Below are 17,701 nucleotides of genomic sequence, written 5' to 3'. Positions count from 1 at the left end.
CATTCATAGGCGTGGGTTTAGCTGTTTTACTGTATAGCTTTGCAGAAATTAGGTTCCATCGAGAATATAGGCTAAATCTACAATTTATTTCAGCAGATTATTTATTTGTGATACAGGATTTATTTGTCATACTGATTATGAATGAGCCCTATTGAGTCGTTGATATCATATCTGCAATAGTTAATGTTTGGAACAGCTTGGATGATAACACGTTTCAAAGAGTTTTGCTTTAGGCCGCTTCTATCTCTCATGGTCCTCGCTGAGTGACTGTTCATGGTGATTATTAAACGAGGGTGACATCTAGCGGCCAACCAAGGAACAATCTATTAGTCTGTAATGTATAGAGTCATACACAGAATAAGATAAGATAAGACAACAACTTTATTAATCCTCTCTCCGAAATGAATTTGTTACAACAGCCCAGCAGCAGTGGAAAGCAAAGGATAAGATACAATACAATAAAAACACAAAGCGCTAATGAAAGCAAAAATAGACGCTATAGTAAATGGTAAAGTAAAGACAAACAGAACAAACGGCAAACAAAACAAACGGTATAAACAATATAAATTATAAAGAGGCCCAGCACCAGTAGTTCACAGTATATTAAAGTGTACAAATGCAAATGTAAATAACGAATGTTACTTGGGTAACTATCAATACTCTAGGAACAAACGCAGAGATTATACATACATCCAATATTTATTATAAAGGTATCGCGTGAAAAGAGGGTCCTCGCTCATTTTGTTGTTCGGTGGTTGCAACCCGTTGCTATGGACGCAATGTGGGTTACTAGTCTCAGGACCCAAATTACGCCCTGCCTTTAGCAAAGCCTCAACAAAAATGTGGATAAAACATTCGCAAGAAAACATTGGCATATTTATTAAATAAGAACTCTTCCGAAAATGTCATACAGAAGTGGAAAAAACTATCGCAGTCATATTTCCAATGCCCTTTTTGGGACCTGGTGTCGTTATCTTAAGAAGGCATATGTTCCTGCTTACCGAGTGTAGTTTACGGACGACTATTGCCGAGGAGTCGTCTAACGTTATGGAGTAGTGTGTGTGCTGGTGAGGATGCATTATATGTACAAAATAAGCTTTATCGTTTTACAGACACTTGTTAATTGAGCCAAATCGCGACTACGGGAGACGATGGTGGCTTTTAACCAAACACAGTCGTACTGATGTCAACAGGTTTCCGTGTAGAGGGTTGTCAAGCCGCTGAGATAGCTGGTCCAGCCGCTCGGATAGATCGACAACACGATGAACTCATACCACGTCCTGGAGCTGGTTGGAGAGGGCTCCTTCGGTCGTGTTTACAAGGGCAGGAAACGGTTCACGGGACAGGTGAACACCAGTTATCTTCGTATATTCACATGTTTATTTCAGTCAGATAGGCTCCACTTTTGGACTGTATTTGAATGTATTGTGTGGCTTCTTTCTCCGTAGGTGGTGGCCTTGAAGTTTATCCCGAAGGTGGGTCGGTCTGAGAAGGAGCTGCGGAGTCTCAAGAGGGAGATCGACATCATGAGGGGACTCCAACATCCCAACATTGTCCAAATGTTTGACAGCTTTGAGACGGACAAAGAGGCATGTATAATTATTATTGCATCATTAAATACAAATCTTTGCTGTGGAAATTGTTCAAGTTGATAACAGCCTATATCTGTATGCTTTACTTGATTATAGATAACTTTTGATTGTTGGTAATCAGAACATATTTGTGGGCAATAGGTTGTGGTTGTAACTGAGTATGCAGAAGGGGAGTTATTTCAGATTCTAGAGGATGATGGCCAGCTTCCAGAGACCCAGGTATGTGATGAATGCTTTATCATTACACATCCATAAGTCAACTATACATATTTGAGTGATCTTCATTTTTTTTGTTTCTTCTGTTGAGGTGCAAGAGATCGCCTGCCAGCTTGTCTCAGCGCTGTATTATTTACACTCCCATCGAATTCTCCATCGAGACATGAAACCACAAAACATTCTCTTGGGAAAATGTGGGGTGGTGAAACTATGTGATTTTGGGTAAGTCCATTATTGCTTTTTCTCAGAATAACCACACACAACAACAAGTCTCAGGGATGGGAATTGCTATTGCTATTGTTATTTTTCTACTACTTTAGTGGCATGTGTTAATTTCCATACTGAACAATACACATGTTTGGTTTCAGTCCCTGTGGTTGGATGATTGTATTTCCAAACCCAGTTATTTTGAAACTTTGGGTAACAACGCAACCCATACGTCACAGGGGTCACAGGGGGCTTAAGTCTGAGCTAGGCCAACAAATCAGACTTTAGATATGTTATTTAAAGTCTGATAGCAGACAAGCTCAAACCTGGATGAACAAGGCGTTTCGCTTTCTTTTGCCTCATATTTGTTTCCACCAACCATGTTGGCTGGAGGCGGGGATCTGTAAGTTTGTAATTTGCACTAAACACAAACACAAACTCAACCAGCGGTAGTAAACTTTAAAAAGTGTCTGTAATGATTTCACCTGAACAACGTGTAGACACTGTGGAAATACACTTTAAAATCCCTATCTGAAAGCTTCGTCACACAATTCAGTTAATCTTTGATAGAATAGCTCCGTAACTAACAGGAACAAGCCGTTACTCTGCCCCCTTCAGTTTCTGCAGACCCTGTGCCATTTCCCACTAAAATCTCTGCTATAACCTAATGCAACTACTGCATCCGAGATTAAGTCTGAACAAATTGCCCTGCAGAAATCCAACTGAACTCTGTGACAACTTCCCCTTTCAGTTTCGCCCGGTCCATGAGCGTCTCCACCTTGGTGCTGACCTCCATCAAGGGAACGCCGCTGTACATGTCCCCGGAGCTGGTGGAGGAGAAGCCGTACGACCACACCGCCGATCTCTGGTCCCTGGGGTGCATCCTCTACGAGCTGCGCACAGGGGTGCCCCCCTTCTACACCAACTCCATCTTCCAGCTGGTTCAGCTCATTGTGAGGGACCCTGTGAAATGGCCCCCGGACGCCATGAGCGCCACCTGCATGGTACTGCTCCACCTTAGTGTGACGTTTGATGTTGTTCAGGTTTTCTGTCTTAGAAACACCATTAAGATGAAGCTTAACGGAATATTGAAAAAAATGTCAAAGTGGTGTCTTGTTACTTTGATGGAAAATACATTTGAAGAGTGGCGATTGGTTTGTAGACTTTCGTTGTGGTTTTGTGAAATTCCCCTCTGTGTATTTTTTTATTTTTTATGATTATGAATACTATCGATGTTTGGCTGCTGGTTGGCTGAGATGTCCTGGATCCAACTAATCATGGTGTTATTGAAACGCCACAGGGGTTTCTCAAAGGTTTGCTGACCAAAGATCCCCAGAAGAGACTGTCATGGCCGGAACTTTTGCACCACCCTTTCGTGGCCCACGGTGTTCTAGGTGAAGCTCTCAAAAACACCCTGAACCTCTAAATGAAATGCTGTTGCGTGTCTACGATCCGCATCTTTGAGCGTGATGTGTTGTTGCAGTGCTGCCAGGGGACAGTGTCTTCAGCCCCCTGACTGTGGCCCCCAGCCCTGACCTGCTGGCCCTCAAGCACCAGCAACTCAAGGAGAAGTCGGCTGGTTCTGGGAAGAACAGGTTGCTGCGCAAGGTCTTGTCCCAGAGAGACAACAACCAGAACAGAAGAGAGGTAGGAATCACTGTTCAAGTCAACAATGGGAGGTTTTCAATCATGGGATCTGAAGTTCTGAAAAGAAGTTCAGGCGGGATTGGGGACATTACAGGAATTATTGTGCCGGGAACAAAACCCAACCCCTTTAAACCAAACCTAACCTTAAAAAAAACCTTAAGCCTAACCTCTAACCCTTAAACAAACCCTAACCCTAAAACCCATCAAAACCCTGAATTTCCTTTCCAATTGGATCCCACACCTTTAAGAGTTGTGTTTTCATTCTTTATCAGGGGGAAGCGGAGAGAGCAGTAGAAGACCCAGGATCAAAGAGGACCTCTGCAGGCCGGCCCAACATCCTCAATGACCCCGCGCCCCCCCAGGAACAAGGTAGAGTCAAGGACGCAGCCAAGATGTTCCTCAACCTGAAGAAACAAGCAGGCACGACTTCAAGACACAGGTTTGCCCATTTTATCTATCAAAATATTTTTTAATTTTTTATGGTCAATTAACTGACATGTGTCGACCCAAATACATCAACCTTATCCTAACCCCTATTGGTAAACCACTGTTTCATCAAACCAGCTAATGTGTACAATTAAACCCTTATTTGCTGAAACGGTAGTCGCAAGGGTGTTCGACTACCTTTCAAAAGATACAGTGTTCGATCCCCAATGTCTGAAATACTAAACGGAAGAAAATAGTACTAAGTTGTTCTCATACTTATGGAGTAATTGTATGTTTTGTGGCTCTGGAGGGGTCAGATCAGCCGGGACTACGAGCAGGAGTTTCCATCTGTAGAGGTCGGCCCAAGGTTCATGCGGAACCTCAGCGATGACGGACCGAATCCTTCCCCTCTACAGGTACATGACCCTTAGTCATCATCCGGTAATACACTGTTCATAAAATGTACTTAACGTATTTCTTTTAATATCATGAGTTAGGCATCTTGTTCAAAGAGCTTACGGAGAGCACCCTAACCACTATACTGTACTGTTTTATTAGAATACTTATGTTTATCTGTTGTTCCTTTTTCAGGAGGAGCAGACTGAAGAATATTGGCGGAGGTTGGCCCTAGAAACTGAACACGGGGAGCTGGCGTCGCTGGCAAACCACCACGTTATTATACCTCAAGTGAAGAACAAATTACTGGCTTTTAAATCCCAGGTAAGGCTGTAGACAGGCAAGTTAAGACTTTTGACACAGTTGGAGTGGTATTCCATTGATTGAGTGACTGATTGATCTCTGTTTAGCTCTTGGGGGGGATTCTGAAAGAGGCATGGCAGATTCTCCTTCCGCTGAGAGTCGTCTCCAAGCTGCTTCTGAACTCTGACCCTGAGAACTCTCTTCATATTGGCTGTGAACTGGGTCTGCCCCATCTGCTCTTTGATTTGACCAGCGTGACGGTGGATAAGCTCAGCGTTATCAAGGTAAATATGCTGAACGTCATTCACAGTCAGAGGAGGGAAATCCTCAAAGTGGGATATTGAATGAGATTCATGCTAGCATGTCAGTAAAGGACTCACCACCATTGTTTTTTTGTGAAGGAACCCTGGATTGACGATGTCCTCATTCAAGTCCTTGCAGTACTTCTAGCGTACTGGGACAGGCGTGCTGAATGGACCGAAGATGAAAACAGGTAACAGCTTTTTGGTCTACTTTTATTTTAAACTTGATTTTATTTGTATTACATAATGGAAATAATCAGTTTCCCTTTGCTGTCTCCTTACTCAAATAATCCTGTTATTTCTATAACCTATAACAATTATTGAATTATTGCTGAAATTATTTTACACATTTATTTATTGTTAGTTATTTTCCAACATTTTCTTTCAGTATTTATAATGCCTGCCCTCTAGTGGTCATGAATCATTTCATGCTACTTGTAAACCACTTAAAGGCCACACAAATATACAATATAATACATACCATCTGCTCTTTTACTGTAGACTTGAAGATCTTATGAAGCCTGTTTACAAGATACTCAGTGAAACAGCTTCCACTCCTTCAGCAGTAAGCTCTACATTATACACCAAATATGACATGTCTCATGAGCAAATACTCATATTCACATACCAATGGAATAACATTGAAGCCTTGATGGTTTAATGTGGTTCCCTTTGTCTGTCCTGTAGGCCGTGGCTGCATCAGTTCTCTCTATGTTCACCCACCATGGAGTATGTGTGGATGTTGACATCCGCACTCTGAGTGGCATGCTTAAAAACTCCTCCCTGGTTTCCAAGGTGGGAGGCTGAATGTTCTTATATATCTTATATGGTCATTGTCATTAACAATGCCATTGAATGCTCGGTCAACCATTTTGGCTCAATCCTTTATTACATAAAAACTCCCTTTGCATGTTATTAAACGTTATTACTAATATAATATTAATGCAAATATCCTAGAATATCCGTATATTCTAATAAACTAAACTTAATAATTTATGATTGTATACCTGAACCTGGCCATCTTCTGTAAAATGAGCTTAGCCAACATTTGAATCACTAGCACTGGGAAAGTGAGTTTCATCAGAATACAAAATCTAAAATAACCCTTCTGCCTCTTATAGCCACAGGATTTCCTCCCTCCAGGCTGGGGGATATGTGACGGTCTGCTGTCTCTGCTGCTCCACTCAGTCTCTGAGGTTAGACAGTGAAGCCGGCACACTGGCACTGCTAAACAATGCTTCAAATACAATATGGGTTCAAATGGCCATGTCCTCATCTGTACCCTGTTCCCCTCCCAGCCTGGGAAAGGCTCTCCTTCCACCTCTCCAGGACAAGAGATTTGGTGTGATCTGTGGAGAACCATTGGTAACGCGTTGGACACACAGATAAACCCTCACTTCTGCTCTACAAAGGGTAAGCTTTAAGCTATACTATAAGTATTCTATGATATTTATTTGCATCTGTTTTACATTGAAATTTGTTAACGTGTACACTTCTTTCCTCAGGATTGCATTCTTTCCTGTCTGCCATGCTGTGTGTTTTCACCAAAGACCCCAGCCTGTGTCCTCGTCTCTTCTCCGACAGCCAATCAGAATGCGTGCACACATTAGGCCTTGTGCTCCACCATTACATGTGAGTGCTCAGCGTTTACGATGTGTGACAGTTGGCATTATTAGCGAGCAGGATGCGATGTTAGGGAGGTTGACTACCAGCCGAAAGGTTAAGGGTTCAAACACCGGTATCTGTAGTGTAATCTCTACCTGACCCCGACCTACAACTTCGTGTTTATCAAAAAGGTATTTAAAACACTTTCAGCAGCTTTGGATAAAAGTGTCTTCCAAATAATAAAAAGTGAAAAGTAAACGGATAAAAGGCCAGTTGATAAGAAGTTAAGATAATTAGGTGGATAAAGGTGTTAAATCGGTGGATACAAGTGCTTGATGCTTATTGGTCATAACAGTACCGTAGTACACAGTAATACATCATTCTCCTTCTTGCAGGCCTAGGGGTCCTGATGGGACTCCTGCTGGGGTCCAGGAAGAGGAGCTGGACGACCTGTTGGCGCTGAGCTGCCTGCTGCTCTGCTTCCCCTTCTCCCTGGACCTGTCGCCGAGGACCAGGGCCAAGGTGCTGGACCTGTACGACCGCTGTGGGGTGGTGACGGGTCTCCTGCAGGTTAGAGACTGTGCTCCCATCCACTGTGCTCCCATCCACACCCACAATGCAACACTTCATAGCTCTGGCGCTGGTCCGTGCACAAATGACGGCGCCATGATGCGATCTGATTGGTGCTCATTTTTGAAGGTTGTTGGAGGGAGTTGAAGGATCGTTTTCTGGATGTATTCTAGATGTGTCTGTGTTTGAACCTCCCCCCCCAGATGATCCAGAGCCGCCCCCCCGCCCTGCTGGAGCTCCCCCTCTCTCTGCTGAGTCGTCTGCTTCTGTGCGACCCGGGCCGCTTCGTTCCCCTCCTCACGGCGGCCCCCGGGGCCCCGCCCCGGGGGCCAGACTTCTTCTTCCGCCCTGCCGGCGTGGACCCCCGACAGCCGACGCCACAGACCACCCCCCGGGGAGGCCCCACCTCCTCTGCACCCAGGACGGCCAGCTCCCTGCTGGGGGCCCTGCTGCAGGCCGACGGGCCCTGGGACGCGGCGGCGGCGGAGCTCCTGGTGCTGCTGGCCCAGGTGGCCCGACGCCCCCCCGGCCCCCGCCTCCACCTGGACGGCCCCGTGCTGCAGCGGGCCCTCGCTCACCCCCACGACCAGGTGAGGGCGGCCGCCTGCAGCCTGCTGGGGAGCCTGAACCCGTTCTGCCCCGCGGGGCAGCGGGCCCTGGGGCCCGGCGTGTTCAGGGGGATGGCAGGGGGCCTGCGGGACCCCTGCGCCCCCGTGCGGAGGACGGCGTGCCGCGCCGTCGGGAACTGGCTGGGCTTCATCGGGGAGGCGGGACTGGATGGAAGGGGAGGGGGAGGAGAAGGAGAAGGAGGAGGAGGAGGAGGAGGAGGAGGAGGAGGAGGAGGAGGAGAAGGAGAAGGAGGAGAGAGAAGTGGAGTGGACGTGGAGCCGGGGAGAACGACAGCGGAGGCCTCGTCTCGGGCCCCGGGGCACAGAGAGGAGCCGCTGGGGGGCGGCGGCTGGGCGGAGGAGTCGTCGAGGGCGGCCCCCCTCCTGCTGTCGCTGGTGACCGACCCCGACGCCCTGACCCGGCGCCACAGCTGCGCGGCGCTGGGGAACCTGGGAGGAGTTCACCGCGGCAGCGCGTCCGGAGCACCAGCAGCGGCTACGGGGGAGGCGGACGCGTTGCGGCTGCTCCTGGCGGCGGCGTGCACGGACCCCCACGGCGGGGTGAGACGCACGGCCATCGCCGCGCTCAGCGCCTACAGCCAGCGGGGGGCGCAGCGGCAGGTGATTGGACCGCACGTGATTGATGTGATGTTTTAATCTATGATTAATTAATCATTAGATTCCAACCTCGTCGTTTGATTGAAGGCTTATTATTATGATGGATGTTTTTTTTAGATTTTGTGCTCTGACTTCACTTCTGATTGTCGTTCAAAGCCACAATGTTTATTCTGCAACGTTCAAGATTCACCACACTTTATTGTTCAAGAAGTGAATTCGTTTTTGCATTCTTAAGTCAGTTTAAATGTCACAAATGACATAGGGGGGAGCGACGTGCAGGCGACTGAATGACTACATTTCAGTAATTAGTTACCAAATAATAAGCAACCAGAACATATTTCAACGGGGGACATGGGTACAGGAGAAGCTATCTCATTAAAACACAAAGCGCAACACAAAAATGATCCTTCCGCCAAGCTATGTATTAAAGAACTCTATTTGTGTTTGTGTTGAAGGTCCTGGTGTCTCTCGATGCGTATGAGAAGGTCCTGCAGGCGTCACACACTGCACCGCCACACTGTGACTACAGGCAGCTCATCCACCACCTCAAGTGACCGCTCCCCTCCTGGGAGACGTCGGCAGCACTTCTGCTCCTCTCAAATAAATGTTGTTCAAAAAATAAAGTTGGCGCTACTTCCTCCGAACATTGAACAAGACGTTCTGGAAGGGCGACACCAAACCTGGTGTCGTGTACCGTGGTCTTATGAGACGTGGACCAAACCAAAATGTGTCTTGATTGGTCGAGTCGGTTGGGAGGAGCTGACGAAGACTGTGGCCAAGCACATGTATGAGGAACATGCTAAGGCCATGCAGGATAGCCTAGGTTCGGGTATTTGACTCCCAGGTGAAAAGTTCTGGATCAGACCCAGAAGTCCGCCGACGTCATTGTGCCTATCTGTAACTGATCCTTATGTTTTTGCATTTATTTATTTTTTATCACTAACTTAAGTCACTTTGGATACATACACGATATCTATGGCATTGATGTACAACATGATCTCCCACTCACAAGACATGAGATTGATTAACATGTATTGCTCCATGGTTACCAGTTTGACAGGTGCCGCCAGCAAAGCCTTAAAGCAGATAGTTTGTGTCAGTGTATCTTTTTTTGTGTGTTTGTGTGTGTGTGTGTGTGTTCTAGTCAGCCCCTGCTTGCGTCATTCGAGGCCTGAAACGACTCACTGCTGCTGATGCTGTTGTTTTTAACAGGCCAAGTTACTTTCAATTACACGTCTAACAACAAGAGGGACGCAACCGCTAACAGGCTTCATGTTACACCTCTATGAAGCGACTCTTTTATATGTATAGTTATCTCTTTTTTTTAAATGTTTGACTAAATGTTATGAAGCACATTTGATGGTAAAACACTGACTTTGGCTTTGAGATTGTAACATGAACAGTCAGTTATTCAGTGAGTTTCTCAGTTAGCTAGTTGGTCTTTCAATCAGGTACTTGACTATCAGAAACCATGAGGTAGTGTAACAAATCCAGAAAAACAAATAAAGGATATTCAAACTTTGGGTCTGGCTCCTGTGTCTGACATTCTTGTGTCACAAATGATGGAAGTATAACGTTCCTTAATCTTTGACTATTAACATGTTACTTTAAAAATATTAACCAAGATTAATTCTCAATGGTATGCATCCAATGCATACATTTCTCACTTTGTCTGGTTTTCACACAAACACATACGCCGCACACACACACACACACACGCAAACACACACACGTCATGCCCTAATTAACAGATCTTCCACTAAGACGTTAAATTGCAATATGCTGAAATAGTAGAACAATTCTTGGTGGATAGGTGTACCTGAAAGGTTAATCCTACAACAGGCTATAAATAAAATCGTTCCGCATTCCTGTCAAAATATAAAATGCAGTTTTGTTTATGCGGCATTTTTGGGGGGCTGTTAAACTGCCGCATGTTGGTCGCCTGCATTCGGCCGTATCGAACATTTTTTTTTTATTTTGTTAAGTCCTTAAAGCCAATTGTCTTCTTTCCTTCGACCAAATTTTAATTGTATTATTTATAGGTCTGAAGAATACATAAAAGGACCTATTATATTTGTTGTGGATTTAGTTTTTTAACAACAGTGTCTTTCTTGTCCAACATTTGCAAACCTTCCCCCTTACAACCATATGATTCGTGTGGTATTGTCGCAATTCGAATAAATCTGATATTTATATATGAATGCTTTTTTTTTCATTTTGCCTGGCACTATTATTCTATTGCAATAAAACAACATGTGTGTTGGCCTCCCTCCTGTAATACGAGGCATCCTGCCCTGAGGCGGACTTTAACACCACACTACACTGAAAATAATCTTTCAGATGCTCGACAATAAAGGAAAATCGAACGTCCAGAGAGGCCAAATCGACCTATAACGAAAGATTTATGTAGGCCTTCAAAATGTTTGATCAATTCATCCGTTTGATGTATTACAGTTTTGCACAGCAGAAAAGCTCTCAACAACGAAATGCTGCCACAAATCACTTTATTAAAAAATCAGCCAAGCAAACAAAGCGAGATGGAGTTTAAATGGAACAGAGTGAGGCTCATTTACAGTGACCAGTGTCTGGTGCTCCGCGTGGGACCGAGCGCCACATAATAGGGCGGGATGACGTCTGATTGATTGATTGATCAGGCTATGGGCCTGCATAGCAGGCTATGGGCCTGTATAGGTTATGGGCCTGTATAGGCTAGGCTTGTATAGGTTATGGGTTGAGGCCAAAGACGTACAAAAAACGCATTTGGCGCAAGATCGTAAACTTTCCAATTCACGTTTTTCACAGTAGGATATTTAAGCTTTTCAAACAAATATAAAGTAGGCCTTTATTATTATTATTCGAACTTATAAAAAACCCATTCACAGTTATAGCATCAAATATCCTCGCACACCAAGGCTACAATAATTGCGAATATTAAAACAAAAAAATGCAATAAAAAAACAAGATTTACTATTTCAATTTTTTTACATTTCTACAAAGCAAATGAAAATCCCATCCCTCGGTAGCCTATACAAAAATGTATTATAAATGAGTGCATAACAGTTATTAAGAAAAAATTTTTTTTTTTTTTAGAGAGACAATTTAAAAACATGCCGGAAAGCTTTATCGTGTCAAACACGACTGGAATGCATTAAACTCCAACTTCTGTCACACATAATTAGCAAATTGAAAGCAATTTGGAACAAATTGCTTTACCTGAGCTCACAACTGATTATATTGCAATTTGCAACTAAAAAGTGACAGGCTGGCAACTTCACAACATATCTCATCCAAAGCACTTTGCATCGTTGCGTTTTCTTTTGGTTCCTCGACATATTCTGAAAAACACATTTACAATCTCTGCTTGATTTGAACTTATTACTTCGTTTTTTTACAATGCATCAAATCATATTTCTAACAGAAAAAGATAAGGAAAAGTCATAGATGTTTTTCTCACTGATTTGTAGTTATTTTATTCTTCAATTATTGACTATCATAAATGAATAAAAATGAACCAAACAACATTATTATAATTATTGCCATTCAATATTAGTTGCTTTTCAAGTGGCCATAGAAATAATTTCAGAAAAATATTAAGATTGTCTTTTACGTTGTGCTTCAAAAGTCAAACGAAACCGACCTGCAAAACATATTGCCTGCACTTATCATTTAAAACATATGACATAAAAAAATCAAATAAAAATATCTAAATATTATTTCACTACTTTAATTACTGACATCAACTTGATTGTAAGGCTGTCAATGACAAATTACTTCTATTTTATCTCAGGATCTGTGGTCGATTCAACTTGACATTCTTAAAAATGATTGTCATTTAACATTTCAGTGTCACAGTGCAGACTTGAGTAATTCATTGTGCGAAAGCATTGGACAAGGAATAGACCGTTGAGTTACAAATTGTAAAACCAAATAAATAAATAAATAAATAATAATAATAATAAACCCATAAATTGAAACAAAAATACATGCATTTACTCCACCTAAGCAGGAGGGAAGACAAAAATGTTATCTGGGACAAACGACACTAAAGGGTTCCCTGTTTATTTTCTCCTTGGCTGGGACCGCTCTTCTCATGCTGTGGCGGTGTCCTGCTTGACCCTCTGGCTCCTGGCCTTGTACACCTCGATCAGCAGGTCCTTGACGTACTGGATCTCCCGCTCCACCGACTCCGCCTTGTCCCGCAGCTCGCGGTTCCGGCCCTCCAGACCATGCAGCTGCTCCTCTAGCGTGTCCAGCTCCGCCCGCTTCCGCTGGCGATACCTGCAGCGCCAGGGGGGGAAACCAACAATGTTAACCATGGCCACGCGGAAATTCGCATTTGGAGCGAGGTGTGGATTTGGACTTTGGGTGTGGTTGGTGGTGTAGGAGCCAGGTACATCAAGGTACAATACCTGTGAGCGGCAGTTTTGTTCTGGTCTCTCTTCTTCTGTTTGCGCTCTCCGCCTTCGAACGGGAGGTGGAGGTCCAGTTCGTACTTCACGGCACAGTGGTCGTCGGTCAGGCTGCAGTCGTGTCTGTGGTCGGGCGACTCCGAGCCCAGGCTCTCGCGGCTCATCAGCAGGTAGTCTGGGGCCTGGTCCTCCGCGAAGCCACAGCGCAGGTCGTGCTGGCCCGCCTGGAGGCCCTCTGATTTGACTTGCTCGCTGATGTTGGTGAGGAAGCTCTGGTAGTCTTCAGACGGCAGCGTGGGAGGCAGGTAGCAGCCGCCCGCCGCCTTCCAGGAGAGGCCGGCCTTGGGGGCCTCCCCGCCGCTCTTGTTGGCGTCGCCCAGCGCCTCGGCCTGAACGGCGCCCATCTCTAGTCTGCCGCCGTACGACAGCACATCCTCCTTCTTGTGGGCCCCGTGGAGGGGGGCGTCACAGGGAAACCCTGCAGGGGCAGCAGCAGCAGCAGCAGCATCGTCTACGACCTTCCCACTGCTCTGGATCTCCTGAACTAGGCAGTAGCTCTTCTCTTCTCTGGGGGGGACGGGGAACCTCAACTCCACAGCGTTGCCCAGGCAGTAGCCCCTCTCCACCACCTGCTCTTCCTCCACAAAGCCATAGTTTCCATTGAAGGTCACCGATGAACTACCTGAGTTGTTGCCTTTGGAGCCCCATAAGCTATTGTCGTACTCCTCGGCTAGCCGCGCCCCATCCGGAACTCTTTTGCGACCACACCCGCTCGGACGGCTACAACTGTACGGGGCGTGTCTGGGAATTTTGGAGCGGCCAATGATGGGACCACCACAGATGCTCAGCAGGTCCACTTCTCCGGTTGCCAGGGTAACAGGAAGAGAGCCGGGGTCCAATTGGTTTGAAGGGGCGCCTGTCGCATAGGGTGACGGGTGGCAGCATGGTGGAGGAGCGACAGGCGGGCTGGCTTTGTCGCATTTTCCAAACTTTGGCCCCTTCTCTGGCAGGGGCTCCGAGAGGAAGTAGTCCTCCAGCTGTGCCAGCTCCTCTTGCAGTAGAGAGGTCATGACCTCCAAGTCGGAGGGCACCTGGTTGTCATTTTGGAGGGGTGAGGGGGGGAGGGAGGCATTGGGAGGGGAGGGAGGGTTGGGGAGGTACGAGGAGAAATCAACTTCTTCTGTCATCCAGTCTGAGAAACCATCACCTATTGTGGGGAAAAGAGAGAAAAGGTAAGGATTCATCACTGCGACTCATCAGCAAAAACAAAAACAAAAAGTTGACAATAAGCGGGAGACGTCAAATAATGAACAGAATCGCAATCATGCAACGTTGCTGAAATTAGATGTTGCTGAAAAAATGTTTAAAAAAAATCAAAGCGATCGAAGGAAGTGATGGAAATAATTAGTGGTAGTAAAGTTGCGACATTGCCATAGATCCCACATAGCTAGTTTACTACTTACTGGTCTAGGGGAGGAATGTGCTGCAGTGCCGTGCCCACCTGAAATGGGGAAAATAAAAAAGCATACTTCGAGCAACTCACCAATTAAGTGCTGACTCTCCTCTGACACCTCCCCCCTGCACCCCTGTGATTGGTTGAGGTTAGCCTGTGGGTGAGCGAGAGCGAGGGGGTCTGCCGGGCAGACACGAAGTGTCTTCCAGACAGGAGCCGATGCTGCGATCATTTTGCCTCTTGGTGTTTTGATTCAGTCCAAGTGTGAGCATGTGCTGTGAGCAGGCAGGGTCTGACAGATGAGGAGCCTCCGACTGCTGGGCTGGATGGGCATAATGAAACCTAGACGGGAAACAGTTGGTGGGGAAGTCCGTTATGACGACGCCTTGACAAAACACACGTGCACCTTTTACCTGCAGTGATGGGCGAGCTGTGGATTTTGGCGGTTTCTGTGAGTGTGTCACTTGCACTGGCATTTGTAATCTAATGCTTTCTTCATGAAGGCATGCACTGCACTGCAGAGTAGACACTGATTTGACGAGAAATATCTAAAATCTTCTATTTAAGGAAAACAAATGACATTGAGTTGAACAACGTTTGAATGTTTTTTTTGTCTTGTATTCAGCCTTTCAAGTGAAGCAGAACATAAATGCCAATAGTTTTTCATCTTTAACCTTTATTTTTAAGTACATACTTAAGCATCCCAGGGGAAATGCCCCCCATGTGACGGCAAGACGTGTGATCTAAACGATGACGTTGGCATGGAACCACTGTTGATGACCCCAATCAATTCTCCATGCTATTTTAGAGTCCACAAATCCAAGTAACTACTTAAGTTGACTCTCTATAGTAACATTGTTTGGTTTATAAAAAAAAGATGAAAAAGTTTTTTTTGTGAAGAGGTTCACAATGGTTTCCAGAGAATAGCATACTTTTAACACTTAAACGTACAACTTGACATTTGTAAGGGTTTGCACTTGACCATCTTATCAATTTCAAAATAAATGCTGCCAGGTTAACAACCAATACTTCAATGGAGAAAAACTAAGTAGAACAACAACTATTTGTAACATTGATTTTACTGTACTCCAAACATTGTATACCTTTTAAAAACTACGTTAATAAACTATCATGCGAGTAAGTAAACAACGCATCAAAATAAAAGTCCAAATAGAATCAAGGAAGTTCAACTTACTCCATTCTTGCGGGAAAAAGTAGGGCACTTCGGGTGCGTTGCGAAAGCAAAGCACGGCTTATCTTAACGTTCGGTCTTCTTCAAGATTTAAAGAGACATTTTGTCCATAGTATCCGTGCACTATTCAGAAGACTGGAAAGGCTGTTGCTTTGTTGTGAACTACTCGACGAATGAGGTAGTGTGGGTCGGCAGTGCGCCTCGTCTCATTCACACCCAGCAACCATCCGCGTCAGGGGGATGAGCTATGTTGTGGATCCCTCCGCCCCTCCTCTCCTCACCAAAACACCCCGCCTGGGTACCGCATCCCTGCCCTTACTTTGAACAATGGTAAGATGATATTAACTAAGATGCAAAGAGCGAGTGAACTGGCAGGCTGCCATAAACTGTACAAAGAAGTCTGTATATGACACGTTACACTACTAGATGACTTTGTTATCTCGGACGCGTTTCAAAGATGCCAAAACGCTGCTGCTGCTGCTGCTGCTGCTGTTGTTGTTGTTGCTGTTGTTGTTGTTTTTGAAGGGAACGTTTTGATTCATTCAGCTTGGAATCCCTGTGTGTTTTTTTTTCTATTGCATCTTTGTTGCATCAGTGGTCCAGGCAATAAGCTATTCGCTAGTCCAACGGAGTCTCTCGCTCTCTCATTGGCCGAGAGGGATACAGGTCTGCCTTGATTGGATGATAGTAGGCAAGGCAAAGCGTCGCTCTCCGAATGTGCACATGTTCCATGTAAACAGAGTATAGCAACAGTGCTTCACTTTCCAATGTTGGGAAGCAGGGACTTTTTTGTAACTAAACAAAAGAGCTGACAGTTGGCATACTATTTGCATAATATAATAATATATAATATAATGTAAATAATGTATAATAATAATAATACATTAACGATATATAATAATGATATCATATCATAAAATATATTATAATATATATGCTTCAAAAGATATGGAAAAATACAAAATATGACACTTTTTCTAAACCTAAATGTACACATAAAGTTACACATTGTCAACAATCTTCCAACAACACTATTGTTATGTCCCATGAATCAATTTTGAAGTATATATATATTAATACATTAAGTATGTTTATAGGGGTATATAACCTATACATATATAAGCCTATATGATATATATACTTATATTCATAACATGTTTGTTGTGGTGATGATTGTATTGTCATGGGTTCACATGTTACCCAAGAAAGATCTGCTTAGCCAATGGGAAAAGTATGGCGCCCTGTTTGCAATAGGAAATGCACTGGTTGAACCCGCGTCTCTGTTCTGAGAGATGCGTCTGGGCGGCAGCTAGCGGCTAACGAGGGCCTATAACAAGTAGGGAGGAAGAAGAAAGCTTTGTTTTTCTCCTTTCAGCAAATCCTGAAGCTGAACGAGCCACTCTCTTGTTGCTATAGTAATAGCGGACACTGCCCTCTATTTTAGACTTGTTTTCTGGTGGCTGTTGCCATGGGATTTACAAGACACCTCCTCCCTCTCTCTCTCTCCCTTTCTCACTTGCTCGCTCTCGCTCTCTCTCCTTCTCTCTCTCCCTCCCTCTCCCTTCTCGCTCGCTCGCTCTCCCTTCTTGAATCTCTCTGTCTTTCTCTGTCTCGGTCTCTCTCTCTCTCTCTCTCTCTCTCTCTCTCTCTCTCACACACACACAAACACACACACACACACACACACACACACACACACTCACACACACACACAAATAGACACCATCATCATCTCTTTTTCCGTCTCAATGTTTTCTCCATGTTTGCTCTTTAACCCTTTTATTGAATTTCATTTTTTGCTGAGTTTCTTCTCATTGTTATATTATGAGGATCATTATGTTATGAACGTATTGGAATATTAATAGCGGGGTGTTGATCAGAGGCGGGGATTATTCGAATAACAGATGTGCGAACTGGTTATTTAATGAGTTATTTAATTACTGAATTATATTTGTAATCACTGCCTTGAATCCAATAAAAAGTATTTCCCCTGTGTGTTTTCAAACAAACCTCCCCTCCAAAAACATCCTGGAAAATTTTCTGGAAAAGCGTCTCAGACCACATGTCAAACGACGTACATCCACACATCAACCCGTTTCCAGAAGCACCCCAGAACCGTGTCACACATATTCTCGCTGTTCAGCAAAACTCCCTTCA

General features: G+C 44.7%; 2 protein-coding genes across 2 annotated transcripts; one reads left to right on the top strand and one right to left on the bottom strand.

Moving 5' to 3' along the window:
* The first annotated feature begins 1,031 nt into the window (after nt 1-1,031).
* stk36 (serine/threonine kinase 36 (fused homolog, Drosophila)) lies at nt 1,032-9,857 on the top strand. The gene is made up of 18 exons (XM_079738165.1): nt 1,032-1,067; nt 1,194-1,346; nt 1,449-1,589; nt 1,734-1,811; nt 1,900-2,030; nt 2,767-3,019; nt 3,316-3,409; nt 3,499-3,662; nt 3,935-4,101; nt 5,591-5,654; nt 5,777-5,884; nt 6,211-6,285; nt 6,388-6,502; nt 6,595-6,721; nt 7,090-7,264; nt 7,468-8,045; nt 8,160-8,493; nt 8,946-9,857. Exons 2-18 carry the CDS (start codon nt 1,263-1,265, stop codon nt 9,042-9,044), a joined length of 2,787 nt encoding a protein of 928 aa, XP_079594291.1. The 5' UTR covers nt 1,032-1,067; nt 1,194-1,262; the 3' UTR covers nt 9,045-9,857.
* Nucleotides 9,858-12,578: 2,721 nt separating this feature from the next.
* Nucleotides 12,579-14,584, bottom strand: atf5a (activating transcription factor 5a; the record flags this gene model as incomplete). Its single annotated transcript, XM_079738164.1, has 3 exons — nt 12,579-12,768; nt 12,900-14,106; nt 14,443-14,584. 3 exons carry the CDS (start codon nt 14,582-14,584, stop codon nt 12,579-12,581), a joined length of 1,539 nt encoding a protein of 512 aa, XP_079594290.1.
* Between the last annotated feature and the right edge of the window lie 3,117 nt (nt 14,585-17,701).

The sequence above is a fragment of the Pollachius pollachius genome (assembly GCF_949987615.1).
Source record: "Pollachius pollachius genome assembly, chromosome: 6".
Taxonomy (NCBI): domain Eukaryota; kingdom Metazoa; phylum Chordata; class Actinopteri; order Gadiformes; family Gadidae; genus Pollachius; species Pollachius pollachius.
This window is presented reverse-complemented; position numbering and strand designations above follow the sequence as displayed.

What these genes read in the sequence shown, in the direction of transcription:
- stk36 (XM_079738165.1), top strand. Translation starts at nt 1,263, where the DNA reads ATGAACTCATACCACGTCCTGGAGCTGGTTGGAGAGGGCTCCTTCGGT. An exon ending in GGAAACGGTTCACGGGACAG is followed by an intron (nt 1,347 to 1,448) that starts GTGAACACCAGT and finishes CTTTCTCCGTAG; the next exon opens with GTGGTGGCCTTGAAGTTTAT. An exon ending in TGGTGACGGGTCTCCTGCAG is followed by an intron (nt 7,265 to 7,467) that starts GTTAGAGACTGT and finishes CTCCCCCCCCAG; the next exon opens with ATGATCCAGAGCCGCCCCCC.